The 24,573-nt window shown below is 43.9% G+C and overlaps 1 protein-coding gene across 2 annotated transcripts in view; it reads right to left on the reverse strand.

Moving 5' to 3' along the window:
- Window positions 1-296: 296 nt before the first annotated feature.
- Window positions 297-24,573, reverse strand: part of AKAP10 (A-kinase anchoring protein 10) — a 201,886-nt gene continuing 177,609 nt past the window's right edge. Inside the window, exons 14-15 of one of the 2 annotated variants that reach the window (XM_063955810.1) lie at window positions 24,218-24,313; window positions 297-3,365 (exon numbers count right to left, since the gene is read on the reverse strand). In XM_063955810.1, the coding sequence (XP_063811880.1) occupies window positions 3,363-3,365; window positions 24,218-24,313 (99 nt within the window). In that variant the 3' untranslated portion in view covers window positions 297-3,362. Of the gene's footprint in view, window positions 3,376-24,217; window positions 24,314-24,573 lie in introns of both variants that reach the window. The other variant, XM_063955809.1, reaches the window with a different exon arrangement.

Below are 24,573 nucleotides of genomic sequence, written 5' to 3' on the forward strand. Positions count from 1 at the left end.
TCACACAAATATAGAAAACTGACAGCATATGAAGTCCAACTATTATATTGTATTTCATGAAGTTGGAAAGAGACATTCACACCGTCTCCAATGTTTTTTTTGTTTTTTTTAAATCTATTAGGCCATTATTGTCTGCCCTTCTTACAATCAGATTAGAATCTGCAGGACAGTTGTATTTGGTTAAACCCCTCCGCCAGATTATCTTTGTTGTGTCATTTTTTTATTCTGAAAAATACTCCATTCTTGACCCTTGTTGATTTTTATAGTTTTGAAAATCACTCACAAATCACACACAATGAAAAGGATAGACAACACTTTTAATAATTTCTCTTATATATTTTCAATTTAACACATTTAAATAGACGAGTAATTAAGTACAGGAATACTTGGGCATGAGAAGGTCTTGGAATAGGTACATAGTACCAAAAACAGCTATACAGAGCCTCCTTTTATATATTACCAGACAATACATAGGGTGTTATTTCTTCCACAATTGCAGCTGGAATAGGTTATCTAGATAATCAATGCTGTCCCCATCTCTGGAAACATTTTATAATATGACAACGTGATTTTTGAGAGGGTAGCGGAGAAAAAGAAAGCCTATAAAAACATACAAACAAGGAACGAGCTCCCCGAGTTGCATTCTCGAGAACGAGTATTGTCACTAATAAAACTAATGCAGTGTAACGGAGTGTTGCATGAAGATCAATGCTTATGCCCTGAAACGTAATTATGTCCAATACAGTGCCATGTGCTCCCAGTACTTCTGCAAGGTCCATTAACAGTACTTGAATGTCCACTATTGACAAAAACGGATTCCAAACTGTTATAGTTCTCGGATTTGAATTAAGTTTTCCAAAATGGAATTGCAGCGTAAGGGTAAAATATAGTAATTCTTGGTATTCATGTGAATCCACACGTATGTACAGTGTGCCCATACCTGATGCATGTAGGCTGTTATCTGTGCAGAGGTCACAACGTCAGTCCAGACAACACTCAAAGCAACTCTGAAGGAATAAGCAGCTCACTGCTGGCATTTAAACAGAGAATTTTACTGTAGATCAGCAGACACGTCAAAGTCTGCAATTAAATGGAGCTTAAGACCAAACAGGTCCATGCATTATTGTTCTAGCCTTCTAATTTCAATACAAACTATTGCACAAATGCAAGTAGTTTCATACCATAAGACACATTTAATGTATTGGTTTGTACATGTCTCCACCAATGTTTAGTAATTCAATTGTTTTGCAGCTTCCTCTATGCTTTTCAGCCATGCGTGTATAGGAGTTCATATACTAATGGTTAAATAAGGTTATAGAACATTAAAAAAAAAAAAAAAAAAACAGCAGTGAAACAAGAATGAGTGAAAAACGAGTCTGTGTCTAATGTAGTGGTTCCCACACTCAGTCCTCAAGTACTCCCAACCGTTCGTGTTTTCCAGGTCACCGAGCAGGTGCAAAGACCCACAGGTAGAGCTAATTATTTCACTTGCAATCCTGTGAGGAGACCTGGAAAATGTGAACTGTTGGGGGTACTTGAGGACCGAGGATAGGGAACTACTGGTCTAACTAGCGCTCTTCTGAATTTAGGGTACACCCACCACTTGAAGCACTGCTTTGGGCTGTTAGTAAAGGACAGTTTTGTAGTCGCTCCTCTTTCTGGTAACTTAACATTTTAAAATTAGATGTAAAATCAGGCCACCCTTTATATACAATTTAACATCGGTTAGACAATACATCAAATAGACCACATTTATACTTTTAAAGTGGACAATAAAACTTAGAGAAAAAAAAAAGTTTTGTACTTCTGGGTACAAATGCCCTTATTTATCAATGAGTGATAAATTTCACTGTGATAAATTGCACTAGCCAATCAGCTCCTAACTTGCATGTCACAGGCTGGGTTTGAAAAATGAGTTAGGAGCAGATTGGCTGGTGCAATTTATCACTCACAGTGAAATGTATCACTCATTGATAAATAAGGGCAATAGTTTGTAAAAATTAGCTGAAACTAGAGCATCGGTGTGGAACTTATTTGGTGTATGGGATTCCTGGAGCCAAGAGTTAAGGTGCCCATACAACTAACTGGCATTTCTCCAAATAGAATTGCTAATAATCAGTTATCATTGATTCATCAGATAATCTGGAACATTTTTAATGTTAAAAATCCCAGATTTTCTGATCCCGATCATGTTCAGGCCAGGATCAGGGAACTGTGACAATCTATTGCCAAATATATGGGGGACTTTAGTTTTGAATTTAGGGTGGTCCATTCCTAGCAAACAGAGCATTGCCAAGACTAGAATTTCATGAAAGTAGCAGGTGGTATGTACAAACAAACAGATTAAATGTGTCCAAAAGTGGACAACCTCAGTAATAATATTGCCAGGTCAAGAACAGGCTTTTAGGGCAACAAAACAAAAATGTTTCACCTACTGTATCAAAGTGGATCTTGGGAAAAAGATTACGCACTGCTTTAAAGAGTAAATAAAATGTACAAAATCTAGATATTCCGCCAATGAAACCTCTCAGTCAGTTGCAGCTAATGCTCTCATTTGCATAATCTAAAAGTAAAGCACTAAACAAGCCAGAGTGGATAGCAACTCACACTGCAGCAACATGTGATGGCATCTCTGGAGGAACGAGCATGCAGAAAGAGAAGTCTATATGGCAATGTCCTAGCCTACCACCCACTGTCTTTTGGTGTAGGCGTCAGACACCATATAGATTTTTTGGATAAAGAATGGACTGATTTAGGTAGTTATCAGAGGGAAAAAAAAAATGTTCTCTGTAAAAGGTCCCTAGAGTTAAATATATGCTTAACACATTGCTTACTGTAAACCTAAATGGTCAAGTCACATGTCCTCCATGTAACAGAAGCATTGCAGCAATGTGAGCATTTGAACTGGGAATCACTTGCAAAGTGTAGATGTAACACAGAGACTTGATCCCATTAAAATTATGAAAGTTGGCTGTTGGAAATAGCAGATGAACAATCCACATATCTTCCTGATTAAAAAAAAAAAAAAAAAAGTGCATCCTCCCTGGAGTATGTGCAGCTTCATTCACAAACCAGGCGGTCTGCGTTCACACTTCATATATTTGTCACCTTCATATTAACAAGTGCTTTGTATACATCTGTAACGTACAAGAGATATTACACAAGGGCAGGTTATTAAAAGAAGGAAAAAACAAAACATCAGTTTGCTTTATAATGTATTTTTGCCTAGTTCCGGAATGCTGTCATTCGGCCACTAGAAGTTCAATTGCTTTGTTTCAGCCCGGCTAGTTGAACACAGCATCCATAAGTGCAGTAGAATATTCAGGGTCATCATAGACAGTAAGCAAAATGGCAGCCAGAAGTCACTGTTTATATCTAAACAAAGGAGCAGAGAAGAAGAAAAAAAAAAAAAAAAAAAGAACAAAAATATATTAAGAAATAATAATTAAAGAAGGAAAATACCCTAACACAAATCTACTGGAATCTCTGTACTATCAGTTTGTAGTAGAGTGGTTACCGAACCTAGGGGGAGATGATCTCTTTTCAAGGTTGAATACAAGTGTATAGAGATAAAGTACCAGCCAATCAGCTCCTGTCATTTTACAGATTGTGTTTGAAAAATAATTGTTATGGTATCCACAGTTATGGTACGGGATCCACAGGATAACATTGGGATATGAGGTAGCGAAAGTGGATTGGCACCAAACAATTAAAGCTTTCGGCCTCCCAGAATGCAACGGGCCCGTACCTATATCCCCGACTCCTGGCTCAGGCAAATCAGTTGTTTTCCAAAGCTCAAGGCAGGAGCATCATAGAGAGCCCTAATCAGGCGAGAAGAACACACATGTACACCCTTCCGTACGAGAAGGAAGAGGATAGTAAGTGAAAGGATCCTCAAATCAGGTACACCAGGGTGGGATCCCTGTGGACTTAGGAGAAAGAGTTATCAACGGTAAGTCTACCATAACAATTATTTCTCCTGCAGGGTACACAGGTTATCCACAAGATAACATTGGGATGTCCCAAAGCAATTTAGTGGTGGTGACACACCTGATTGGATAGGAGAATCCTTCGCCCGAATTCAGCATCTTGAGAGGCAAAGGTATCAAAGGCATAATGTCAAATGAATGTGTTAATGGAAGACCACGTGGCTGCCTTACATATCTACTCTGACAGTCCATACCTTACGAGTAGAGTGAGCAGAGACATTAGCCGGAACAGGGAGATCAGCTTGAGAATATGCTTCTGAAATAGTCATTCGAAGCCACCTCGCCAGTGTCTGCTTGTCAGTAGGCCATCCTCTCTTGTGAAATCCGTAGAGAACGAAGAGAGTGTCTGTTTTTCTGATGACACTGGTACGATCCACGTAGTTCCTTAAAGCACGGACTACGTCCAGCGATGAATCTCCCGCAGAAAGGTCCGGCCCTTGGAAGGCCGGGAATACCATTTCTTCATTAACGTGAAATTTAGACACCACCTTAGGAAGATACCCAGATCTGGTTCTGAGAACCGCTCTATCTGGATTAAAAAAAAAAAATCAGAAAAGGAGGGCGACATAACACTGCCCATCAATCTGAAACTCTTGTAGCTTAAGCAATAGCCAGTACAAAGAGACCTTTACCTGTCAACCATTTAAGATCCACTTGTTTTAGTGGTTCAAATGGGGCAGCTTGAAGGGCCTTTAGGACTAAACTTAAGTCCCAAGGCACTGTGGGAGGAACACAAGGAGGTTGAATGTGCAGCATTCCCTGGAAAAAAAATGCGCACATCCTGTAGGTTAGCAATTTTCTTTTGGAACCATTCAGTCAATGCTGACACTTACATTCTCAAGTAAGCCACCCTCAGACCCTTGTACATTCCTGCCTGAAGGAATGCTAGGACTCTGGAAACTCTGAAAGACCTAGAGTAAAATTTCCGGTCACTGCACCATTGAATATAGGCTTGCCATATTCGGGTGATAAATGCGAGCTGAGGAAGATTTCCTTGCTCTAAGCACTGTTTGAATTACCTGTTGTGAGAATCCTCTTGCTTTCAGGATGGAAGTTTCAAGAGCCACGCCGTCAAAGACAGTCGATCCAGGTGCTTGTGATAGTAAGGATCCTGAGACAGTAGATCTGGTCGTTGAGGGAGTAGGAATGGAGCATCCACCAACAGCCTCTGCAGATCTGTGTACCAATGTCTTCTCTGCTAAGCCGGAGCCATTAGTATCACGGCGGCCCTTCCTTGTTTTGCCTTTCGCATTACCCTGGGTAACAGAGCGATTGGTGGAAACAGAGACGGAACTACAGCCAGTGCAACCAGTGCATTGCACTGGGGCCCGCCACTGTCCAGGGGCCCAAAGCATGTAATGAGTCAAACTGACTCATTACATGCCGCTGTGTGCTGCGGGCAACCGCTGCCCGCAGCACACAGCTGCCCGGACAGAGAGGAGCGCAGCGGTATGGGGAGAAGGCGGTGGAGGAGGGAGCCGCAGCAGCGCTTTGCTACTGGTTGAGGCGCTGCTGCTGCTGTCCCTCTGCTTCACTATAGGCTGTCTTCCGAGAACAGCCTATAGTGAAGCAGAGGGACAGCAGCAGCAGCGCCTCCACCAATAACACAGCGCTGCTGCGGCTCCCTCCTCCACCTCCCTCCTCCTCCCTCCTCCTCCTCCTCCTCTCCTGCCCGTGAATCGTGATCTGCCAGAAACTGCACCGAGGAGCCTGAGCCAGCTGAGAGGGTAAGTAATTCTCTTTCTTTCTTTCTTTTTTTCTGTCTTTCCATGTGCAAAAAGGGGGACTGTCTGCCGCAATGTGTAAAAAGGGGGAATCTGCCTGCCGCAATGTGTAAAAAGGGGGAATCTGCCTGCCGTAATGTGTAAAAAGGGGGAATCTGCCTGCCGTAATGTGTAAAGAGGGGGATCTTTGCCGCAATGTGTAAAAAGGGGGACGCTGTCTGCCGTAATGTGTAACAACGGCACGCTGTCTGCCGTTATGTGTAAAAAGTGTACGCCGTCTGCCGCTATGTTTAACAAGGGCACGCTGTCTGCCGTTATGTGTAAAACGTGTACGCTGTCTGCCGTTATGTGTAAAACGTGTACGCTGTCTGCCGCTATGTGTAACAAGGGCACGCTGTCTGCCGTTATGTGTAAAAAGTGCACGCTGTCTGCCGCTGTGTGTAAAAAGGGGACGCTGTCTGCCGTAATGTGTAAAAAGGGGACGCTATCTGCCGTAATGTGTAAAAAGAGGAATCTGTCCGCCGTAAGGTGTAAAAGGGTCTCTACCTGGTGTAGTGGTGCTACTGTGCTGCGTAATTTGAATAATGGAGACTACTGTGAACCGTTTTATGAATTGGTATTATTTTGTGGCCACACCCCTTCCCCACGAAGCCACGCCACTATGTATTTTTGCGCGCGCCTACGCCGCGCACTGCCCCTGTTTTGCATGCAGGGGTGGGGCTCCAATGGCGTTTCTTGCACACAGTGCTAAAATGTCTAGTTACGGCACTGTTGCTAGGTATCTATTTCTCTGGCCCTGAGCAGGTCCCCCTCACCAGATCCTCTCCAGGGGTGAGAGGGTGGACTTGGATGGGATGGGAAGGGGGGGGGCCCAAAGCATTTTGTCGCACCTGGGCCCACCGCTCGCTAGTTCCACCACTGGGTGGAAACATAGGCCAGACGAAAGTCCCATCTCACTGACAGGGCATCTACAAAGATTGCTTTGGGATCCTTTGTTCTTGACCCGTATGCGGGAACTTGGTTATTCTGACGAAATGACCGGAGATCCATCTCCAGTAACCCCCACTTATCTACCAGAATTTGGAAGACCTCGCGGTGTAAAGCCCATTCGTTTGCATGAATGGCGTGTCGACTGAGAAAATCCGCTTCCTAGAATGAACACTGCAGACAAGGCTGGATGATTAAGTTCTGCCCACTTTAACGTGTGACTTACCTCCATCATTGCGTTTTGGCTGCGAGTTCCTCCCTGATGGTTGAGGTACGCTACTGCCGTTGCATTGTCCGAGCAGATTTGGACTGGTTTCCCCTGAAGGATGTCCTTTGCCTGAATAAGTGCCATATATATGGCCTGAAGTGCTAATATATTTATTGTCAGGCAACTTTCTTCCTTGGTCCACTGCCCCTGGAAGCAACTACTTCCTGAGACCGCTCCCCAGCCCTGAAGGCTGGCATCAGTTGTCAGAATTTCCCAATCTGATATCCAAAAGGGGCTCCCTTTGTCCAGATGGGATGTTTGTAACCACCAGGCTAATGACCTCCTTACTTCCAGAGGAAGAACCATAGTCTGCGTTTTTATGGTCTGATGAAAACCATTCCATTTGGAAAGGATCAGACGTTGCAGAGGCCTCGAGTGGAACTGAGCATACTCCACCATGTCGAATGTCGACACCATCAACCCCATCACACGCATTGCTGCATGAATGGATACCCTTTGACTGTGTAGCAGCTCCTGAATACTGAATTTTGAATATTTTGTTCAGAGGTAAAATTACTCTCTGAAGACCCGAATCCAACACAGCCCCCAAGTGAGTCACCAGTTGTGACAGAACCAGGGACGACTTTGCCCAATTTATGAACCGTGTCTCTGCAAACAAGCAGATGACACTGACGTTATTCCTGAGATTGTGCCAGGATTAATAAATCGTCGAGGTATGGAAAAATCCTTATCCCCTGTTGACAGAGATAAGATGCCATTACCACCATAATTTTGGTAAATACACCGGGAGCTGTGGCCAGTCCAAATGGTAGGGCCTGAAACTGAAAATGTTGATGGAGGATAGCAAACATGAGATAGCGCTGATGGGACAGTGCTATAAGAACATGTAGGTAAGCATCCTGGATATCCAGGGATACCATAAAATCCTCCGGCTCCATGGCCAAAATAATGGAATGTAAAGTCTCCACATGAAACTGAGGCACCCAAATGTAATTGTTCAGCACTTTGAGATTGAGTATGGGCCGGAACGACCCATTTGGCTTCTGGACTAGAAACAGGTTGGAATAAAAATCTTGTCCTTGTTGTGCAGTAGGAACTGGAATTATCACTTCTGACTGAAGCAACTTCTGAACTGCCTCTTGCAAAGCCCTGGTCTCCGTTTCCACTGAAGAGGGGCTGGTCAAAGAAAACCTTTGAGGGTGTTTCTTGAAAACAAACGCATAACCGTGAGATACCACTTCTTGCACCCAGGCATCTGTAGTAGACTGCTGCCAGATCTGTGCAAACTGAAGAAGTCGACCTCCCACCCTGGGGTCCCCCAGGTGGAGGCCCACACCATCAGGCTTATGGCTTATCTTCTGATTTGGAAGCCGGTCCTCTGGTATCCCAATGCTTTTTAGTCTTACCAGGCCGCCATAACCCTTTCCCTTTACTTTTTCTTGAGTCCGAAAAGCTGGAAATCTAGGCTTAGATTTGTGTGTGGAAGGAAACTTCACTTTCTTGGAGTCTGCTTCTGACTCCAAAATACTGTTCAATGCTTTATCAAAAAGAATATCTCCAGTAAAAGGCAAATACTCCAGAACCTTCATGGATTCCGAGTCAGCTTTCCATGCATGTAGCCAAACCACTCTGCGACCTGCTACTGCTGAGGCTGATGCTCGAGAGGCAATTGTACCCATATCCAAGGCTGCTTCTTCCATAAAAATAGCTGCCTGTTTGAAATGTGCAATATAGATGTCAATGAAAGATCATCCTCCAATGCATCAGCCCATGCTGCCACTGCTTTTGCCATCCAGGCTGAAGCCATGGCTGGTCTTCTGATTGCCCCAGACAAAGAGAAAATGGTTTTAGAAAACCATCTATTTTCCTATCAGTGACATCATTTAATGATGTTGAAGACAGAGGTAATTTAGATTTTCGCACCAATTGAATGACATGCGTATCTACTTTGGGAGCCACATGACTTTTTAAACAGTCCCCAGCTAGAAGAGGATAATGGGAATTCCATTTCTTTGGAATTCTAAACTTCTCACTGCGTGTAACCCAAGCCTCTTGCATAATTTCCGTCAGCTGTGCTGACCCAGGAAACTCAGTCCTAACTGTTTTGGGACGTTTAAACAGAGGTGCCCTAGATTTTACAAAAGGCTCTGCTGCCTCCTCTAATTAGCTCAGGAATGTCCACTGAGCTGAGGCCTTCATCCTCGTCTCTGTATGCAGACTCGGAGTGCAATGAGTCCTCATCCTCCGACAAGTACTCATCTGAAACATGTGTAGACTGTGAAGATGTTGTTTCATGTTTATGTGATTTACTTACCACCAGCCTTTTAGCCTATACAGTGTTTACTACACAATTTGTGACTGCAATAACTTTAAAATTTGTTAAAGTGACATACAATCCGATCCCTCCCTACCTTGCACCAGCATTGAGGATCGGCATACACAGAAACTGACAGAATTATAGTAGTCAGCAATCATACTAGCAATCAGTTACAGGTTATACATTAGTATAATAAGCAATATGAGCACATAATCAACTACAGATACATTTCAAGTATGTAGGAGAAACATATTACTGCATTACCTTATATAGGAGTTTAACCATATTCAGTCGCACATCAAAAGAAACAGTAGCAATAGTTTACAGACTCATATGCATCAGGCATTTATCCAACTATTCGTACTCAAAGGTAGATAGAGACTTAGTGATGTATCACCCGGCTCAGGAGTGTGGGATACAGGGAGACTTCACCCAGCTTCCACGATCGATCAATACGTTAATGAACGCTGAGTGGATCCAGATGCTATTAGTGTACACAACTGCCCCGTGAACCTTCAGTGAACACAGACTCCCAAGTGAACACCGATGCACCAGTCATACAGCCGCCTATGCTGCAACTGGGTCCTTTTAGATACACAGCAGCTCAGACGGAAGCAGGAAACGAGTTCATGGCGGGAAACTCAGAGGAAACTGGTCATGAACTGGGGGGAGGGGCGACTAAGGGAGCATCTTACTCCCCACTGCTGACATCAACCCTAGGGATCTCGCCCTCATACTACCCCCCCTGGAGCCTATGATCCCTGAGGCATAGCACTGGTGCACCAGAGGTGGCAGCCGCGTCAGCGACTGTTAGGTAGTCTCCATCCCAAAACAGTACGGCTGTGTCTCACATTACCCCTAATAAGCGGAACCGATGCCTTACCTTCTCCCCGTGCTCCGGCCACGGCCTTGTAACGTCTGCTGGATTTGCTAGTACATCCCACACAGACGCCCGCTGAAACAGCAGTGTACACGTGGGTAAGCGTTGTCACGACCCGGCGGGGTGTTGTTGGAGCTACTCTTTCTAAGGTACATCTAAGACGCTTTTTAGGAAGAGTGCTCAAAAAAAAAAAACTAGTAAGACTATAAAAATAAAATAAGCTTATGGCTGCTAAAAACCAGCAGCCCATTGACCATGGTCAACACCAAACAGAAAACCGATTTGCCTGAGCCAGGAGGCGGGGATATAGGGATGGGCCCGTTGCATTCTGGGAGGCCGAAAGCTCTGATCGTTTGGTGCCAATCCGCTGTTAGGAGCCAATTGGTTGGTATTTTTACTCCACTTTATATTTCTCAGAGCTCCAATAAATCTCCCCCTTAAGGTACTTTATCTTTTCTATCCACAGTGAATTCAGTATAAAATTTTATAGATCACCTTTTTGGCATCAATTTCCTGCTCCAAATGTCCAAAGTTTTAATATGGAAGATTAAATAATATCAATATCATCGGATTGCTTACAGCAGCAGGCAATGAGTTCTGATCAATCATATTAAAGGACAGTGCTATATGTGACAGTAGCTATGTCACGACGCATGAGGGTGGCAGGGGCAACAGAGGGATGAAACCATATACAAGTAACAATTCAATATACAGTAGTGTCACGTTGTACCCTCATATAATGAGCTTATGCTCACATTTCCACCATAATGGTACATAAAACATTGCCTATTTTTGCTCATACCTCATCCCACAGAGACCACTTTGCTCAGGACAAAAACTGGACCTCATACAGAGGTGTCTCTATACATCTAGACTCAATACACCATCCAGCGCGAGATGCCTGGAATGAGTGAGCCAGCAGTACCCATGCAACTCTGTTAACGTCTGGCGTCTTATTTGCTGTAAATGTGTCTAATTTGTATCGCTATGCGAATAAGACGCACAAGCAGACTCTGATTAAAATTATATCTGGCATGCCTATATCCTGTGTAGGAGGACACATCTGTGCTTTCTAGATTACCCCTCACAGAGTTTGATAGTTAAAGCAGCAGGGCATACACTAACAGACACGCCGACTGAGCAGCTGATTCCAGTAAGCATATAAACTTACCGATCGGCCACATGATATGCCTGGCCGACATCACAAATATGCCCGCCCAGTTGTTGTGTCATTGCTAGCAGTTCATGCAGCCGGCATATGAGTTGATTGGCCGATTGTTTATACACACTGGCATCTGCTGTTCTCCAGGTATGTGGTTAAAACACCGCCCATCGGGATCCCAGTGGTCACAATACCGACACCGTGATCTCGACAGGGGTACTATCCCGCTGCAGGTATACCACTGAGGTAGGCGATTCTCCCTCTGTGGGTGTCCACAACACTCAGAGAGAGAGAATATAACCTGAGGCAAGCGAAGTGAGCCACCATACCCACAGCATGGCAAGCACAGTGACCCCGCAAGGGGCCTAAATGCGCTCGCCCCGCTGCCGGCATTCCGGGCTTGGTTTGTGCTCAAACATCCATTTTCAAGTGTGGGACCTTTTATAGACAGGTGTGTGCCTTTCCAAATCATGTCCAATCAACTAAATTTGCCACAGGTGGACTCCAATTAAGCTGTACGAACATCTCAAGGATGATCAGTTGAAACAGGATGCACCTGAGCTCAATTTTGAGCTTCATGGCAAAGGCTGTGAATACTTATGTACATGTGATTTCTTAGTTTTTTATTTTTAATAAATTAGCAAAAAGCCCCAAAAAACTTATTTCACATGGTCATTATGGGGTATTGTGTGAAGAATTTTTATAGGGGAAAAATGAATTTATTCCATTTTGGAATAAGGCTGTAACATAACAAAATGTGGAAAAAGTGAAGTGCTGTGAATACTTTCCAGATGCACTGTATTTATTCATTATTACTGAAAAAATAAGAATTTACTCACCGGTAATTCTATTTCTCGTAGTCCGTAGTGGATGCTGGGGACTCCGTAAGGACCATGGGGAATAGCGGCTCCGCAGGAGACTGGGCACAACTAAGAAAGATTTAGGACTACCTGGTGTGCACTGGCTCCTCCCTCTATGCCCCTCCTCCAGACCTCAGTTAGGAAACTGTGCCCGGAAGAGCTGACACAATAAGGAAAGGATTTGGAATCCCGGGTAAGACTCATACCAGCCACACCGTACAACTTGTGATACTATACCCAGTGAACAGTATGAATAACAACTGAGCCTCTCAAACAGATGGCTCCAAACAATAACCCTTTAGTTAGGCAATAACTATAAACAAGTATTGCAGACAATCCGCACTTGAGATGGGCGCCCAGCATCCACTACGGACTACGAGAAATAGAATTACCGGTGAGTAAATTCTTATATTCTCTGACGTCCTAGTGGATGCTGGGACTCCGTAAGAACCATGGGGATTATACCAAAGCTCCCAAACGGGCGGGAGAGTGCGGATGACTCTGCAGCACCGAATGAGCAAACTCAAGGTCCTCCTCAGCCAGGGTATCAAACTTGTAGAATTTAGCAAATGTGTTTGAACCCGACCAAGTAGCAGCTCGGCAAAGTTGTAAAGCCGAGACCCCTCGGGCAGCCGCCCAAGAAGAGCCCACTTTCCTCGTGGAATGGGCTTTTACAGATTTAGGATGCGGCAGTCCAGCCGCAGAATGTGCAAATTGAATCGTACTACAGATCCAGCGAGCAATAGACTGCTTTGAAGCAGGAGCACCCAGCTTGTTGGGCGCATACAGGATAAATAGCGAGTCAGTTTTCCTGACTCCAGCCGTCCTGGAAACATAGATTTTCAAGGCCCTAAAAATTGTATACCAACAGGTAATAGATCGGGCGCTTAAGGTTGCTGCACCTCTAATGCTGCTGCTAATTATAGTGGGGTAGTCACACCCAATTAAATCAAAACACAAACAAACAAATAGCAGCGCTGATAAACTTGCTAATACATACGGATTGAGTGAAAAATATTCAATTTAATATAGACGGCAATCATTAGCCTATTAAAACCAACATACACAACTCATAAAAATAATTAAAATGGGTCTCAATTATAATTGCCTCTAATAAACAGTCCGTTCCTATTTAATGAACTGGATAAGCAGATGTATAATGCATAGAAAGAGAGACTGACTGCGCAGTCTACCATCCAACTTTACCAATACCGCTAGAGGTGAAGTCCCTTGGTAGTTTGTTTGTAAATGTCCAAGCGGATTCCTCAATGCTTTGCGGTGTCCTTTTCCTTAGGTTGGAAGTTGTAGGATGTAAAGAAATCTTTCCTTATTTTATCTGCAAGGGTGGAAGTCCAGTTCTGGTCCGGATATAGGCAATACATTTGGCAAGTGATGACCCAAGGATAACAGTTCCTGACGCGTTTCGCTGTACAAGCTACAGCTTTTTCAGAGGATAACTGTATAGCTGAGCTGGTCTGGTATTTATACCAGTATTGATGACCAAACGTTCTGCACCTGTTCACTCAATCCTTATCCTTAAACAATGTTAAAAATATATACTAGTTATAGCACTCATGCTTTAATTATAATTCTAGGACAGACTCACATGATTCCAATCTAATATTTCCATGATAACTTAAATAATAATCAAATTCATAATTCTTTATTAGAAATACTTCCGGGTGAAAACATCATAGGGCATATATTTCATGATTGTGCACTAATTGTTTCTTAATTGTATTCATTTTTATTAAAGACTATATTAATATATACACAAAAATATCCCAATCACGAAGAAAACAGACATTCCCTGGATAGTAAATTCACTTACGTCTCATTTATTAATAATACTTCCGGGTTCATTGTCCTATCTTATTTCCGTCTCGTGGAGCGCATCTGAGAGGTATTATTTCCTCTTCCGCTCCACGAGGCTCTCTATAGATACCCATGATTCTCCGTTCTCGGTCACGTGACTCTCCCAGTCCGATCACGTGATCCCGCTACGGAGTCCCGTGAAGGGATCTGAACTTTAAATGGCAAAGGACCGAACTATGACAATCGCTTGATGTTAATTCCAGTCACATGGCCCGATTACGGAATCCTGTGAAGGGATTGAAGTTTTAACTAGTCAAGAGACTACTTCTAAGTCAAACATTTGGTATTAATTTCAGCGGGATGTGGATTTTTTAATTTACCTCTTCTAAAGTTATTGTTGTTATACTACCTCACAATAAATTATGATACAACATTCCTTGTTATTCTATTTCATTTTATCTCTACTATGGGAAATTGTTTTTATGAGATTAGACCAAGGAATATAGTAATTTACTCACATATTCTATTTGACTATTATTCAATGGGATTATGGTTACTTTACATATTTTACTTTTGCTTATACTTATAGCAAATTGATTAATAACGATCTGTAGACATATGAAGGGAGAGAGAGAGAAGATACATACAGCCCATAACTTGTATATATAAACATATATTAATCCCAAAGGACTTTTTTTTTATTATTAGAATAACTTGTATTATATGTAAAATAGAAAATTTGATATATACCATATTCTGATGGTTAAAGATGAATAAGCAGAGCCATATAGATTTAATTCGGAGGACCATTTCTTGTAATTAATATCAATTCACCCATTATTACCAACAATGTTCAATTATGCGGAAATAGGACAGATATCAATATCCCTATAGCTCACATCCAGAAGGGGAAAGGGAGGGGGGGGGGGTGTTTTTTTATTTATTTATAGGAGGGGAATGGAAAGGGAAGTGAATAGTGGGGCAAAATAGGGGGGGGAAAGGGGAGAAGGGGGGGGGGGGGGACTTGCTAGGGAGGAGTGAATTGAGATGGGGAGGAGGGGAAGGGGAGGGAGATGCTTCTATTCTTATAGTTCTCTTTACACTGAATTTCTTATATCTGGGCCTATATTATTGAATTCAGTTCTACTGCCTCATTAAGACCGTCAGGAAAGATACTATTCATCTGGTACATCCAGAAGACCTCCTGTCTGCATAGGTTTTTATATCTATCACCACCTCGTTTGGTATGGGGAATAGATTCTAAACCAATAAGTTTCAAGCATTTCGGATCTCCATTATGGATGGTATCATAATGTTTTGACACACTATGGGTTTGTATACGTTTAATGATGTTTCGCCTGTGCTCCAAAAAACGTATCTTAAGTGCACGTGTCGTGCGCCCTACATATTTTTTGTTGCACCCACACGTTAACATATATATAACGTGTGATGTGTCACAGTTGATAAAACTACTTATTTCAAGTGATTTTTTAGTACTCTCTATAGTTATTCTTTTCTTTCGATTCTCTATGAAGTTACAGGTTATACACTTGTTTCTGCCACACTTATAGCATCCCTTTATTGTCTTTAGATGTGTATTTAGCCAATCTTCCTTACTTTCATCGGCTGTTTTATCTTCAGTCTTCAAAAAGCTCGGAGCTAACATGCTTTTAAGAGATCTACTTTTGCGAAAGATGAATCTAGGTTTATCACTTAATACAGATGAAAGTGAGGGGTCTTGTCTTAGAATCCCATAGTTTTTTGTAACAATTTTTTTAATTTCAGAATGACACGTATTATAGGTGGAGATAAAAGATATCTCCTCCATTTTTGTTTCTTTAGTAGTAGCTTCTGTAGTTTCTAAAAGGTCTTCCCTATTTTTACGCTTTACTTCCTCTAATGCTGAGTCAACCAATGATTTTGGATAGCCTCTATTTAAAAATGCTTCCAACATCTCCTTAGCTTGTATGTTGAAGGAGGTGAGGTCCGAACAATTCCTACGGAGTCTCAAGAATTGACTCTTTGGGATACTCTTCTTCCACGGCATGTAGTGGCTGCTTTTAAAATGTAGATATGCATCCGTCCCCACCTCCTTCACATAGTTTTTAGTGTTAATTTTTCCGTCCCTGACCTCCAGGGAGACATCCAAAAAATCAATTTTGTGAGGGTGAAAAATATGAGTGAAACTTAAATTAAAAGTGTTTGAATTTAAATAAGTGACAAATTGTGAAACCGAATCAGTGTCACCATCCCAAATAATAAATAAGTCATCTATATAGCGGCCATAGAGGACCAGGTTCGCGCCAAATCCCCCACCCCACATGAGCCTGTCCTCAACCTCGCCCATGTAGAGGTTGGCGTAACTCGGCGCGAACCTGGTCCCCATGGCCGTGCCCATCACCTGTAAATACACCGTGTCCAAAAATGAAAAATAATTGTGTCCTAATATAAACCGTATAGAATCCAGAATAAATTGTTGATGTAACTCAATAAGATCATTATCATCCTTCAGTTTTTTTGCTATTACACTGATCCCCAGCTCGTGCGGAATATTAGAGTATAAACTCTGGACATCAAGTGTGAGAAATCCATATGAGTCTCTCCACTTGATGTCTTTAATCAGATTTAAAAAATGTGTTGTGTCCTTGATATGTGATTTAAGCAAAGAAACACGTGGTTGTAAATAAATATCAACATAATGTGACAAATTAGAAGTGAGGGAACCCACACCTGAAATAATAGGTCGCCCGGGAGGTGCTTGAAGTGACTTGTGTATCTTCGGGAGGTGATAGTAAATGGGCATCATGGGATGTGAATTATATAAAAAATTAAACTCCTCCCTGGAGATCAGGCCGGCCCCCACTGCAGGATCTAAAAGATTGTGAAGTTCCAGCTGGAAAATGGAAGTGGGATCTTTAGGTAAAGTTTTATAGAATTCCGGGTTTTTAAGCTGTCTTTCTGCTTCAATAATATAGTCGGACATGTTCTGTATGACAAGCCCGCCTCCCTTGTCCGCTTGTTTTATTATTATTGAATTATCTTTCATTAACCTCCGGAGTGCCTGTCGTTCCCACTTATTCAAATTGTCCTCTCTATGTGTGGATGATGGTTTGGAGCATAAGTTCTTAAACTCCTCCAAAGTGGTTTTATAAAAACTATCTATACTCGACCCCTTAGATTTAATCGGATAGAATTCTGATTTGTTTTTTAGTTTATCCTTACCTTTAATGTCAAACAGTTTCATGGGTTTTGGATTTATCTCAGAGCTCTCGCTCAGGAGGTCTGAAAGAGCCTCTAGTGCTCCCAGATCCTCATGATCGAGAACTATGGGTGATGCTTCATCTCTGTTTTTCAAAAGTGTCTGTTTGGCAAAGTATTTTTTGCGGCAGAGTGTCCTAATGAACCTGTTGAGTTCAACAAACAAACTAAAGATATTTGGTGAAGCTGACGGGGAGAATTTCAAACCCTTATTGAGTAACTGTATTTCAGTCTCTGTTAGCTGCCTTGAAGAAAGATTGAATATGTTCTTTTTTTGGGTTAGGCGTCTAGTTTTCTTTAATCTCTTGTATACTTCCTTCCTACCTCCTCGTCTTCCTCGAAACTGACGTTTCTTCTCTTTCCTCTTCTTTCCCTCTGCCAATCCCTGTCTAGATCTTGGAACCTCCTCTTTCGCTGCTCTAAAAAACTCTCTGAGGAATGGGTGGAATTGAATTTGGGTCTTGCTCCTAGATCACTATTCCTAGTGGAGGAGGAGGCTAACTCTTGCGAGTCTTTAGAGGGTATATCTTTTTCACACCATTCCTGAGGATCTTTCCTAAATTGGGTTTTATTTCTATAGGTGGCTCTAGGGGTACCTCCGATTGATCTTCTCTCATCTCTCCCTTCTGCTCTCTGTCTATATCTATCAGATCCCTTGCTATCTGTAACCGATTCTCTGGAATTTTTATTCCTATTCTGTCTATATGTCCTGACATTCTCTGTCCTATAGTCTTCCACATCCCGCTGGAACTTTTTGCATTTTGTCTCCAGTATAGATTGTTCAAACTTATCTATTCTCTCCGTGACTCTGGCATCCCTTTCCTTATATTCATTACTCTGGCTATGTGCTTCTAACTTCTTTTTCAAAGATTCAATTTCTGTTTCTATGCTCCTTAGTTTCTCCGTTCTATAATCAATAACTATTCCCATGAGAGCCAAAGAACAACGATCTAATGTGGAGTCCCATTTCTTTTGGTACTCCACATTCTCTTTGAAAATAGAAGGTTTTGATAGTCTGAGACCTCTAGGGACAATTTTTCTATCTATGTACTTCTGCATATTGACAGTGTCTAGCCAGTGTTTAATTTCAGATTTAAGTAAATCTTCTAATTTAAAAAAATCACCTCTTAGTTGATCATCATAATTATCAGTTCTTGTGTTGTCAGAGTTATCCCATTTGCTGAGATAGCCCTGACGTCTTGTGAGTCTGTCCGAATAATTAGAGAAGCAGCCCATGCTGCCCGATCAAGACTATGTGAAAAGTGCAAAAAATTGTATACCAACAGGTAATAGATCGGGCGCTTAAGGTTGCTGCACCTCTAATGCTGCTGCTAATTATAGTGGGGTAGTCACACCCAATTAAATCAAAACACAAACAAATAGCAGCGCTGATAAACTTGCTAATACATACGGATTGAGTGAAAAATATTCAATTTAATATAGACGGCAATCATTAGCCTATTAAAACCAACATACACAACTCATAAAAATAATTAAAATGGGTCTCAATTATAATTGCCTCTAATAAACAGTCCGTTCCTATTTAATGAACTGGATAAGCAGATGTATAATGCATAGAAAGAGAGACTGACTGCGCAGTCTACCATCCAACTTTACCAATACCGCTAGAAGTCCCTTGGTAGTTTGTTTGTAAATGTCCAAGCGGATTCCTCAATGCTTTGCGGTGTCCTTTTCCTTAGGTTGGAAGTTGTAGGATGTAAAGAAATCTTTCCTTATTTTATCTGCAAGGGTGGAAGTCCAGTTCTGTTTGTGTTTTGATTTTCAGGGCCCTGACTACGTCCAGCAACTTGGAATCCTCCAAGTCCTTAGTAGCCGCAGGCACCACAATAGGTTGGTTCAAATGAAAAGCTGATACCACCTTAGGAAGAAATTGGGGACGAGTCCTCAATTCCGCCCTATCCATATGGAAAATCAGATAAGGGCTTTTACATGACAAAGCCGCCAATTCTGACACACGCCTGGCCGAAGCCAAGGCCAACAGCATGACCACTTTCCACGTGAGATATTTTAGTTCCACGGTTTTAAGTGGCTCAAACCAATGTGACTTAAGGAAATCCAACACCACGTTGAGATCCCAAGGTGCCACTGGAGGCACAAAAGGGGGCTGAATATGCAGCACTCCTTTAACAAATGTCTGAACTTCAGGCAGTGAAGTCAGTTCTTTTTGGAAGAAAATCGACAGAGCCGAAATCTGGACCTTAATGGAACCTAATTTGAGGCCCATAGTCACCCCTGACTGTAGGAAGTGCAGAAATCGACCCAGCTGAAATTCCTCCGTTGGGGCCCTTCTGGCCTCACACCACGCAACATATTTTCGCCATATGTGGTGATAATGGTTTGCGGTCACCTCCTTCCTAGCTTTAATCAGCATAGGGATGACTTCCTCCGGAATGCCCTTTTCCTTCAGGATCCGGCGTTCAACCGCCATGCCGTCAAACGCAGCCGCGGTAAGTCTTGGAACAGACAGGGCCCCTGCTGCAGCAGGTCCTGTCTGAGCGGCAGAGGCCATGGGTCCTCTGATATCATTTCTTGAAGTTCTGGGTACCAAGCTCTTCTTGGCCAATCCGGAACAATGATTATAGTTCTTACTCTTCTCCTTCTTATTATCCTCAGTACCTTGGGTATGAGAGGAAGAGGAGGGAACACATAAACCAACTGGTACACCCACGGTGTCACTAAAGCGTCCACAGCTATCGCCTGAGGGTCCCTTGACCTGGCGCAATACCTTTTTAGCTTTTTGTTGAGGCGGGCCGCCATCATGTCCACCTGTGTCCTTTCCCACCGGTGTACAACCATTTGGAAGACTTCTGGATGAAGTCCCCACTCTCCCGGGTGGAGGTCGTGTCTGCTGAGAAAGTCTGCTTCCCAGTTGTCCACTCCGGGAAATAACACTGCTGACAGTGCTAACACATGATTTTCCGCCCATCGGAAAATCCTTGTGGCTTCTGCCATCGCCATCCTGCTTCTTGTGCCGCCCTGTCGGTTTACATGGGCGACCGCCGTGATGTTGTCTGACTGGATCAGCAACGGCTGGTGTTGAAGCAGGGGTCTTGCCTGACATAGGGCATTGTAAATGGCCCTTAGTTCCAGAATATTTATGTGTAGGGAAGTCTCCTGACTCGACCATTGTCCCTGGAAGTTTCTTCCCTGTGTGACTGCCCCCCAACCTCGAAGGCTGGCATCCGTGGTCACCAGGATCCAGTCCTGTATGCCGAATCTGCGGCCCTCTAGAAGATGAGCACTCTGCAGCCACCACAGCAGAGACACCCTGGCCCTTGGAGACAGGGTTATCAGCCGATGCATCTGAAGATGCGATCCGGACCACTTGTCCAACAGATCCCACTGAAAGATCCTTGCATGGAACCGTCCGAATGGAATTACTTCGTAAGAAGCCACCATCTTTCCCAGGACTCGCGTGCAGTGGTGCACCGACACCTGTTTTGGTTTTAGGAGGTCTCTGACTAGAGATGACAACTCCTTGGCCTTCTCCTCCGGGAGAAACACTTTTTTCTGTTCTGTGTCCAGAACCATCCCCAGGAACAGTAGACTCTTTGTAGGAACCAGCTGCGACTTTGGAATATTCAGGATCCAGCCGTGCTGTTGTAGCACTTCCCGAGATAGTGCTACTCCGATCAACAACTGTTGCCTGGACCTCGCCTTTATAAGGAGATCGTCCAAGTACGGGATAATTAAAACTCCCTTTTTTCCGAAGGAGTATCATAATTTCGGCCATTACCTTGGTAAATACCCTCGGTGCCGTGGACAGACCAAACGGCAACGTCTGGAATTGGTAATGACAGTCCTGTACCACAAATCTGAGGTACTCCTGGTGAGGAGGGTAAATGGGGACATGCAGGTAAGCATCCTTGATGTCCAGTGATACCATGTAATCCCCCTCGTCCAGGCTTGCAATCACCGCCCTGAGCGATTCCATCTTGAACTTGAACCTTCTTATATAAGTGTTCAAGGATTTTAAATTTAAAATGGGTCTCACCGAACCGTCCGGTTTCGGTACCACAAACATTGTGGAATAGCAACCCCGTCCTTGTTGAAGGAGGGGTACCTTGATTATCACCTGCTGAGAATACAGCTTGTGAATCGCCTCTAGCACTGCCTCCCTGTCCGGGGGAGCTGTCGGCAAGGCAGATTTGAGGAAACGGCGAGGGGGAGACGTCTCGAATTCCAGCTTGTACCCCTGAGATACTACTTGTAGAATCCAGGGATCCACCCGTGAGCAAGCCCACTGGTCGCTGAAGTTCTTGAGACGAGCCCCCACCGTACCTGGCTCCGCCTGTGGAGCCCCAGCGTCATGCGGTGGACTTAGAGGAAGCGGGGGAGGACTTTTGTTCCTGGGAACTGGCTGTATGTTGCAGCTTTTTCCCTCTACCTCTGCCTCTGGGCAGAAAGGACGCGCCTCTAACCCGCTTGCCTTTCTGGGGCCGAAAGGACTGTACCTGATAATACGGTGCTTTCTTTGGCTGTGAGGGAACATGGGGTAAAAATGCTGATTTCCCAGCTGTCGCTGTGGAAACGAGGTCCGAGAGACCATCCCCAAACAACTCCTCCCCCTTGTAAGGCAAAACTTCCATGTGCCTTTTAGAATCTGTATCTCCTGTCCACTGCCGAGTCCACAATCCTCTCCTGGCAGAAATGGACATTGCGTTTATTTTAGATGCCAGCCGGCAAATATCCCTCTGTGCATCTCTCATGTATAAGACAGCGTCTTTAATATGCTCTACGGTTAGCAATATAGTGTCCCTGTCTAGGGTATCAATGTTTTCCGACAGGGAATCTGACCACGCAGCTGCAGCACTGCACATCCATGCTGAAGCAATAGCCGGTCTCAGTATAATTCCTGAGTGTGTATATACAGACTTCAGGATAGCCTCCTGCTTTCTATCCGCAGGCTCCTTTAGGGCGGCCGTGTACGGAGACGGTAGTGCCACCTTTTTTGACAGACGTGTGAGCGCTTTATCCACCCTAGGGGATGTCTCCCAACGTGACCTGTCCTCTGGCGGGAAAGGGTACGCCATTACTAACTTTTTAGAAATTACCAGTTTCTTATCGGGGGAAGCCCACGCTTCTTCACACACTTCATTTAATTCATCAGATGGGGGAAAAACCACTGGTAGCTTTTTCTCCCCAAACATAATACCCTTTTTTGTGGTACCTGGGGTAATATCAGAAATGTGCAACACATTTTTCATTGCCGTAATCATATAACGAGTGGCTCTATTGGAATGTACACTAGTCTCATAGTCGTTGACACTGGAGTCAGTATCCGTGTCGACATCTGTGTCTGCCATCTGAGGTAGTGGGAGTTTTAGAGCCCCTGATGGCTTTTGAGACGCCTGGGCAGGCACGGGCTGAAAAGCCGGCTGTCCCACATCTGCTATGTCGTCAAACCTTTTATGTAAGGAGTTGACACTGTCGCGTAATTCCTTCCACATGTCCATCCATTTAGGTGTCGACCGCGCAGGGGGTGACACCACATTTATCGGCACCTGCTCCGCCTCCACATAAGCCTCCTCATCAAACATGTCGACACAGCCGTACCGACAGACCGCACACATACAGGGAATGCTCTGACTGAGGACAGGACCCCATAAAGTCCTTTGGGGAGACAGAGAGAGAGTATGCCAGCACACACCAGAGCGCTATATAATGCAGGGATACACACTACACACAGTGATTTTTCCCCTATAGCTGCTATAATACACAGTTTGCGCCTAAATTTAGTGCCCCCCCTCGCTTTTTTACCCTATTGAGCCTGGAAACTGCAGGGGAGAGCCTTGGGAGCGTCCTTCCAGCGGAGCTGTGAGAGGAAATGGCGCCAGTGTGCTGAGGGAGATAGCCCCTCCCCCTTCTCGGCGGACTTCTCCCGCTTTTTCAGGATATTTTTGGCAGGGGATTTTACACATATATAGTCTTACTGACTATATTATGTGTTTATTTGCCAAGCTAAGGTACTCTTATTGCAGCCCAGGGCGCCCCCCGCCCCCCCAGCGCCCTGCACCCATCAGTGACCGGAGTGTGTGGTGTGCATGGGGAGCAATGGCGCACAGCTGCAGTGCTGTGCGCTACCTTAATGAAGACCGGAGTCTTCAGCCGCCGATTTCCTGGACGTTCTTCTTGCTTCTGGCTCTGCAAGGGGGACGGCGGCGCGGCTCCGGACGACCGAGGCTGGGCCTGTGTTCGATCCCTCTGGAGCTAATGGTGTCCAGTAGCCTAAGAAGCCCAAGCTAGCTGCAAGCAGGTAGGTTCGCTTCTTCTCCCCTCAGTCCCTCGTAGCAGTGAGTCTGTTGCCAGCAGATCTCACTGAAAATAAAAAACCTAAATATACTTTCTTTTCTAAGAGCTCAGGAGAGCCTCTAGTGTGCAACCAGCTCGGCCGTGCACAAAATTCTAACTGAGGTCTGGAGGAGGGGCATAGAGGGAGGAGCCAGTGCACACCAGGTAGTCCTAAATCTTTCTTAGTTGTGCCCAGTCTCCTGCGGAGCCGCTATTCCCCATGGTCCTTACGGAGTCCCCAGCATCCACTAGGACGTCAGAGAAACATCAATTATTTTGCATAAAAAATTTTTCCCCAAACTTCTAAGACGCTAAATATAAGACACTAGAAACCCCAAAGTCTAATTACAGTGGGTGGGGTGTACTAAAAGGAAAATGCATCCAAAAATGTACCATATGTATCAAACCCCGGTATGCAATACATTCTGGAGGCTGGACTTGGTCGGTACGCCATTTTTATGTGGCTTTACCCAATAGAAGCCTATGAGCTTCTCTTCGCAATTCTCTCTGAGACGAGTCCAATCAGTTCCCTCCCAGCACCCTTTGCGACTGCCGCGTCACACTGCAAATGTGTAGTAGGACTCCTTATCGCATAGAACAGCTCTTATCGGGATGTATCACATCATGGATGCAATGCTTAGAGCAGTCACAGCAGATTAGCTACAAGAGTTTACACACACAAACCTTGGTACATTTGTCCGCTGGAGGAATCCATTGAGCCTGCTGCATTACATCATTAACAATCATCTTTGCTATCTTCCAAGCCATTTCTTCTTGAGCCTTAAAATAGAGGGCAGAAGCAGGTTACATCCACACAGCAAACAGCCATCAATGTCAGCAGTAAGGATGCTGCTGAGCAGAGCCGCATGTGACCTATTTTATCAAATCAGCATACAGTCCATCATGGGACGCCAGGTCGCGTGAGAATCTTCTATCACTGGGTGTTTATTTAGATTCTTTTTTTGCTTTTTCCAATACAAGTTCTGTTATGCTCCATACACAGATTCAGTCGCACACAGGTACAGTATATAAGTGTCATA

Source organism: Pseudophryne corroboree, chromosome 2 (genome assembly GCF_028390025.1).
Source record: "Pseudophryne corroboree isolate aPseCor3 chromosome 2, aPseCor3.hap2, whole genome shotgun sequence".
Lineage (NCBI taxonomy): Eukaryota > Metazoa > Chordata > Amphibia > Anura > Myobatrachidae > Pseudophryne > Pseudophryne corroboree.